Source organism: Octodon degus, unplaced genomic scaffold, assembly GCF_000260255.1.
Source record: "Octodon degus isolate 3935 unplaced genomic scaffold, OctDeg1.0 scaffold00103, whole genome shotgun sequence".
Lineage (NCBI taxonomy): Eukaryota > Metazoa > Chordata > Mammalia > Rodentia > Octodontidae > Octodon > Octodon degus.
Window position 1 is genome coordinate 3,443,843 of NW_004524679.1, and position 7,736 is coordinate 3,451,578.

The 7,736-nt window shown below is 33.4% G+C and overlaps 1 protein-coding gene across 1 annotated transcript in view; it reads left to right on the plus strand.

The window, feature by feature from the left end:
* The window catches only part of Cylc1 (cylicin 1), a 98,753-nt gene extending 91,484 nt beyond the window's left edge, over nt 1-7,269 (plus strand). Inside the window, exon 7 of the mRNA XM_023723780.1 lies at nt 7,199-7,269. Within this exon, the coding sequence (XP_023579548.1) occupies nt 7,199-7,231 (33 nt within the window). The 3' untranslated portion in view covers nt 7,232-7,269. The remainder of the gene's footprint in view (nt 1-7,198) is intronic.
* Nucleotides 7,270-7,736: the final 467 nt, after the last annotated feature.

Below are 7,736 nucleotides of genomic sequence, written 5' to 3' on the forward strand. Positions count from 1 at the left end.
TGTGAATCCAACTAAGAGGACAGAATGAAATGTGTCATATGTACAAATCTGTGATCAATTCAGAGTACTCACATACTGTTTGATTAGGTTAATATATACAAAAATAACAACTAAGGAAAAGTTTTCATGATGGTAAAGAATTACTAAGAATAAAACATAGCAGAAGTACTGGAATGGCAAATATATGACTAGCATTGCTAATAGTTTGGAGGTAGGATATTGCACAAAGTTCTAGGATGCTGTGGACATGGGCAGTGTCCATGATGTTTGCAGGTGGTGTCAGGTGTCAATTGTGGGACTGAGCTATTTCTATTTCCTTGATATCCACCCCGTAGACCTAGACAGAATCATGACCCATAGGTTGCAGGAGAAGTCTATTTTTAGAGTATGCTGATGGAAATATTTTGCTGCTGTATACAAAAGAATAATTGAAAGACTACTGTTTTGTACCTCTTTTTCTCCTATGTTTAACATTTTGCCCTACTTGGTGGGTTCTTTTCTCTCATATATGGAGTTGTGGTCATTTTGGTCTTTCTCTAGAATATCTTTTAATAGTCTGTGTAGGGTTGGCCTTGTCATCATGAAATTCTTTAGTTGTTCTTTGTCATGAAAGTATTTCACTTCTCCATCAAACTTGAGAGTTTTGCAGGGTATAACAGTCTGGTTGTAGTTTGTTTTCTTCAAAGTCTTGAAGTACTTTGCTCCATGCTCTTCTTTAATTGATGGTTTGTGAAGATAAATCTGCCATTATTCCGATGGATATTCCTTTAAATGTGGTCTGTCTCTTTTCTCTAGTGACTTTTAGTGTATTACTCCTGTGTTGAATTTCTAGGATCCTGATCACAATCCAGCTTGTGATTGTGGTATTAATTTCTTGTACTTCCCTTTGATTTTGCTTGTTGCATCTATTTCTTTCCTATATTGCTCACTCAAGGATTTCATCATTTTTCTATTCCCTTCTATTTTTTATCAGTTGCTTCCTTAGGAGCACTTAGTACTTGTTTCATTATGGTTATCATTTCTGTTTTACTTCAGAAATTATTTGTGATCTTATTTCCTCTATACCTTTCTGCAGTTGTTTCTTTGCTTCAGACATTATTAGAGATTTCAGGTTTGTGGTTTCCAATTTCTTCTATGCTATTTTCTCCTGCATATGTCTAGGTGGGTTCAGGGCCTGAGACTGCGTTTTGCTCCTTCTTCTTGTCGTTTTGTATAGCACAGTCTTCTGACCTTTGGTGTAGAGCTTTGGTAGAGTTATTACCTTAGCACCATGTCTAGATCTACCAAGTTCAATCTGATCCAGGTGGGTGTGGCTTGGGACTGTCTGCTGTGCTCTACTTCTTAGTGCTCCAATCCTTGGAAGTAAACCCTCTGTGCCACTCTAGCAAGATATTCTGCTCCTGTATCACTTGACTGGTTCTTGCCTCTGGCCTCTCTGTTCTGCTGTAGAGTTGCAGACCAGGCATGTCTGGAGGAAGTTTCACACACCCCTGGCCTGGGTGCTGGCTGGAGTGAGGAACCAGCAGAGCAACAGGTGGGTCCAGTCACACACCGGGGCTGTGCGCAGGCTGGAGTGAGGCTCTGGAGTTCTCTGGGAACTCACACTCACATGCTGGGCCTGGGCACAGTCTGGAATGAGGGACCAGCATGCCCTGGCAAGTCCTGCTTACACACTGGGCCTGGGTGCTGGCTGGAATGATTATCCAGAGGGTCCCAAGTTGCCAGACTCACACACCAAATCTAGGCGCTGGGTGGCATCTCTCATTGTATTGTTGATGTTAGTCATCTGTCCAATGAAAAGAAGGCAAAAAAAATCCCATTCTGTACATTGTCTCTTCACTCTTGTGGTTGTTTCCTCTGTGGTGAAAAATCTTTTAAATTTGATGTAATCCCATTTGCTGATTCTCAGTATTATTTACCAAGCTACTATTTAGAAAGTCTTTGCCTAAGTATGTCTTCAATAGTTGTACTTATTTTATTGTTTAGTAGATTGTTTCTCTCTTAACAGCTACACTTTGATCCATCCATTTATATTTTAGGGTAGTTTTTGAGAAGATATGCCAATCTAGAATCAATCTTATGCATGTATACACATTTTTCCACCACCATTTATTGAAAAGTCTATTTTTCCTCTTTGTCCTCTTTTTCAAAGATCAAATACTTGTATGTTCCTGGGATTGCTTCTGCTTCTTCTATTGTGCTCTATTCCATATGCTTGCTTTTGTGCAACAATCATTCTGTTTTTATCAGTGTAGCTTTATAATATAACATCTTGACTTCTTATGCCATCTGCTTTTCTTTTGTTACTAAAGTTTGATTTTGCTATTCTGATCTATAATAGATTTTAGGATTGCTTCTATAGCTCTGTGAGAAAAGACATTGGTGTTTTTGTTGGGACTGCATTAAATCTATGTATAAGTTTTGAAACTATAGCTTTGTTTTGATTATGTTGATTCTGCTTAACCAGGAAAAAATAAATCTTTTGCATTTTCTTATGTCCTGCAAAATTCCCTTTTTCATTATGATATATTTTTTTAATGCAAAGCTCTTTCCTTCATTTACTTGGGTAACTCTTCATTATTTAATTTTTATGAAATTGTTGGTGATACTGTTTTCCTAATATTTTGAGCAATTTCATTATAAGTGTATAAAATGGTAATGATTTTTGTATTTATTTTATATTCTGCTATACTGTCGAATTTAGTTTTCAATTCTAGGAGTATTTTGGATCTTGTAATTAAAGTATTGCGTCATCTGCAAAAAATGATAGTTTTACTTTGTACTTTCTCATATGCATCTTTTTCCTATCTGTTGCTTGATTGCCCTGGCTTATGTTTCAAGGACTATATTGAATAAGAGTGGTAGACATGGACATCTTTTTCCTGTTCCTAATTTTAGAGGGAAGGCCATCAGCTTTTCAACTTTGATATGTTGGCAGTAGCTGCTATGATATTCAAATAAAGATTTTCTATACCTATTTTATTCATTCTTTTATGATGAATGGATGTTGAATTTTGTCAGAGATTTTTTCCACTTCCACTGAGATGATCATGAGATTACTGTCATTGTATCTGTTTTTGTGATGTATTTGCATTGATTGATTTTAGTATGTTGAAATATGTTCACTTGTTCTTTGGAGCATATTTGTTCATGGTATATGATCTTTTAATGATTTTCCACATTCTACTTACCAGTATCCTATTAAGGATTTTTATATCTGTTCATTTGGGAAATTTGTCTGTAGTACAAATTAGCTTGGATTTGGAATTTGTAATAGTCTTAGTTTCTGAGAGTAACTTTGGCATCATGTGGAGATAAATGTAAGGTAGCTGAGTGTGTTTGTAGTTCTATGTGCACTTTCTACTCTCTTTCACTGAGCCTCAGGTCTGTGTTTTTGCCATTACCGTGCTGATTTTATCACAGTAGATTTGTGGTATACTTTCAGGTCAGAGATTTTGATGACACCAGACTTTCCTTTGTTTCCAGTAATTGCTTTTGCTATGCTAGGTATCTTCTTGTTCCAAATAAATTTTAGGAATGTTTTTTCTACATCTGTGAGTTATAGTACTTGTGTTATAATTTGGGTTGCGTTGAATCTGTATAACAATTTTGGAAAGATGGCTATTTTCACAATGTTGGTTCTTCTTATCCAGGAGCAAGGAATATCTTCTTATTTTCTGAAATTCTCTTCAATCACTTTTTTAAGAGTACTATAATCTATTTGTACAAATCCTTTACTTCCTTTGTGAGACTGGTTCTTAAGTATTATATTTTTTATATCATTGTGAAAGGTGTGGTTTCTGTAATTTATCTCTTGGTGTGTTCGGTTTTTTGTGTAACACATTTTTTAATTATTTGCTCAAATGTCAATTTATTCATTTATTTATTTATTTTTATTTTAGGAAAGGGTCTACAGGGTGTTCAGGGTTTCACTGCTAGATCAGACACATAGGGATCCACCTGTTTACAGCCTCCCAAAACCTGAGATTACAGGCAGGCACCACCACGCCCAGTCACTTTTTTTAAAAAATAATTTTATTAAGAAACAAAGAGCAATGAGAAAGTTTCAAAACAGCTTAGTAGGGCAGTTACAATAATTAATACATTGCATATCGTTGTCTTTGTAGGAGTTATTCATAGTACAAGATGCAGACATGATATCTTGCCTAAACACTAATAGTTCAAAACGTTCTTCTCATTGACTAAGAGAAATTATCTGAATATCTATGCTATTTTGTATATACAGATGTATATATTTTTCACTACCAAAAGGTTCTTCATTTCATTCCATTTTTAGTTTACTTTTGTTGGAGATGTGAATTTCATTGTCATTCATATATTGTTGATGCATGAATTCATCAGAGTAATCCAATATTGTCCAGTAATTTATAATAGTAGTGGGTTATCTGCATGACTGGCAATGTCAGAAGTTGTTGACTTGAGCCTTTTACAGCTCAGCATGTTAGTATGGCTTTATTTCTTTTACTTCATTTTTATACTTTTATGCTGGATGGTTAAGAAAAAGATAAAGCAAGACTACATAACAAGAAAACTTTTTATCTGCTAGTGTCAGTCAAATCCCAATCTCAGCATAGCCCAGGGGTTAGAACTCCTGGCCCCTGCGCCTGCTTGCAGGCACTCTAATCTGCTGAGCTATTTGACCAGTTATTTCTGTGTATTTTTATCCCTAAATTTTCAAGTGTCAATTTGTTAATGAGGCAACTCCTACTATTTATTCAAAACTGCAACAATTGTTACTTGTTATATTCTCATTCTTATTGTATTTATCATTTTAAATAGAATTTGCTCTTTGCTGTTAAGTTTTTAAAACTTTGATTTTTTTCACTATGTTGACTGTTGGTTGTGTATCAAATTTGTATTTCATTTATGAATATGTGTGATTACACAAGAGAGTATCTCATATTCAATATTTTTAATAAATAAATTCAGTATTTGTTAGATAATCAGAAAATAAAAAATGAAAAACGTTTCTAAGCAATTACGCTAATACAGGTGAAGCTGGATATTATGGATTTTAAATTTTCCCTTTTTATAAGCTAGCTTAGTTATTTAACAAGAGTGTAAAAGTGATATTTGTGTTACAGCGTGAAATATGAGTAAAATTGTGTTAGTCATACATAATATGCAATTTTCTGTCTAATAACACCCAACTATATCAGACTGAAAGATTGTATCATGAGACAGAGCATTAGAACATGATATAAAATATTAATCAAGGAGAAGGTATCACAGCATATGTGATGACAGCTTAGGAACATAAAATCAACAATGTGGTATTGTGACATTGCTCATAAGTTTAAGAAACAAAAAATTACAAAATAAGTGGGAGAAACATTAAACATACTTGATGTCTTCTCTGGTGCATTTTTTAAAACCTTACACTTCCCAAAGTCCTTTTTGCCTTTTTTATAATTGTCTTGGTGTATAGCCAGTTTTCTGTGCTCTGTCCATGAATGTGACTAGTTGCCTTTTTCTTCTTCCTACACCATAAGGTTTCATGCATTCTCGTTGAACTCTGATTACAAAGAATAAGCTCTACCTTCAGAATCTATCTTCCTTAGATAATATTCCATTTTCTGAATATTCTCCATTATTTCATCTTCAAAAAAATATCCTAACACATACCACTCAAACTAATCTCTAACTCCCAAGCTTTCAGGCTAATGACTAAATATGACATTAAGTTAAGCTTTTGTTGCTGTTCCAGAAATAACTAGCTTAACTGAGGATATTAAAGATCTATATCTAAATTTAAATGAAAGAATTTCAAATCTTTTCCTTTTGAATTATAAGAAATTTAAAGTAGAATTTAAAGTTTAAAAACTGGAATTTCCAGGGTTTCTCCATATCAAAATATATAAGTAGAAAATTTTCTGCATATATTTAGACTAGATCTTGCTAAAACTTTGTTTCAGTTCCTTGAGCCATAATGACATGAGAAAGAATATTGCTGTATGAATCAACACTGTTAATGAAAAGATGTTATTTTGGAGAATTAAATATAAGTATTTGCAACAAAATTTTAAGCAATACAAACTCAATTTAAATAGAAGAAATATATATATATATATATATACATATATATATATATATATATATATATATGAATCATGAATAAAATACTTACCATATGTTTTTAGCAAAGTAGCACTGAGATAAGTATTTAGCAAACTGCATTACATACGTAAACAATATATTAATTATATAAATATATAAAATATAATTTAATATGTTATCCACATAAATATATACTAAGGAAATGTTTCTTAATAAATTAGAAATATATGTATTTATTGAAAGAATAAATGATTAAGGCTAGAAAATTAAAGGGAAAATAATAATGGTAAGAGAAATAAACACTGGAAACTGCTGTGATATTGCATGTTGGAAAATTTAAGGATAAAAATATGCAGAAATAGCTGGCCAATAGTTCTGTGAATTAAAGTGCCTGCAAGAAGACAAAGAGGCTGGGGTTTCAATTCCCAGGCCTTCTGTGCTGGCCCTGCTCCCGGGGCAGTCTGAGACAGCGATTGAAACTGGGTATGGTGGTACACGCCTCTAATCCCAGCACTTGGGAAGTTGTAAACAGGAAAATCACAATGAGTCCAATCTAGTAGTGAGACCCTGAACACCCTGTAGACCCTTCCTTAAAATACAGAAAAAATACAGAAATACACATATATGAAATTATTTGTGTAATTGTGCTAGATAATTTAGTTACCCTCGGACTGTGTAACATACACTTTCATATCATACTTTTAGTTTCTATTTCATTTTAATGAGAAAAAGGAAACATAACAATGAAATAGTTTCAAAACTTACTTTTAGTTTTTAAAGTGTTACTGAATTAAAATATTTAAGACAATATGATGAGAGCATGTATCAATAATATAACACATCATGATGGGCTTCAATTTCTATATAAGAATGGTGAATGGACTATCACTTAGTACTTTTCATCCTTCATTTGACATTGAAATCACTCAAGAAACTTTGTTGAACATGTTTATTGCAAAACTATATCCATCTTCAGAGACTTTTCCTTATTAGAACTTAGGTGAAGTCCAGGAACTTTTGTATTAAGAAAAATAATGAATATTCCTTTCTATCTATAAAATGTATAACATTTTATAATCAATGAAGTTTTAATTATTGTTTCTTCTACTTTTTTTCTCAGCCTGAAGCAGAGTGGATTCATAAGCTGCTCTAAAGAACAACTGAGCCCTTGGTTTCACAGAATGACCTTACCACAGCTAACACTCGCTACTACTCTCAAATGAGCATACCTACTTCTGTGGAACTGTAATGAATAAAATCAAGTCTCACATGATTACCAGAAACTACATTTTTGCATGTAATTTATGAAGGTGTACCCATATTTTTTATATCTTTGTTGTTGGCTGGGAAGCACATAATAATAGTTGCAAGCAGTATAGCAAAATCATTTAGCTCATAGCCATAATGTGAAATGAAGAGGTAGAAGTGATTAGAATCCTGGTACACCCTCCGTGGCACCCTTGCAGTCACTTGAAGATCTCCCATAACACTAAATCTCTTAAAGTATGTAACACTCCCCAGTAGCACTGAGGTGGAGATTAAAACTTTATCATATGGGAGCTGGGGAATGTTTGATATATAAAATATAGAATACTCCTGACACCTAAGTCTTATTTTCATCTATTAAATGAAAATGTATCTTTCCATCCCCTGGACTC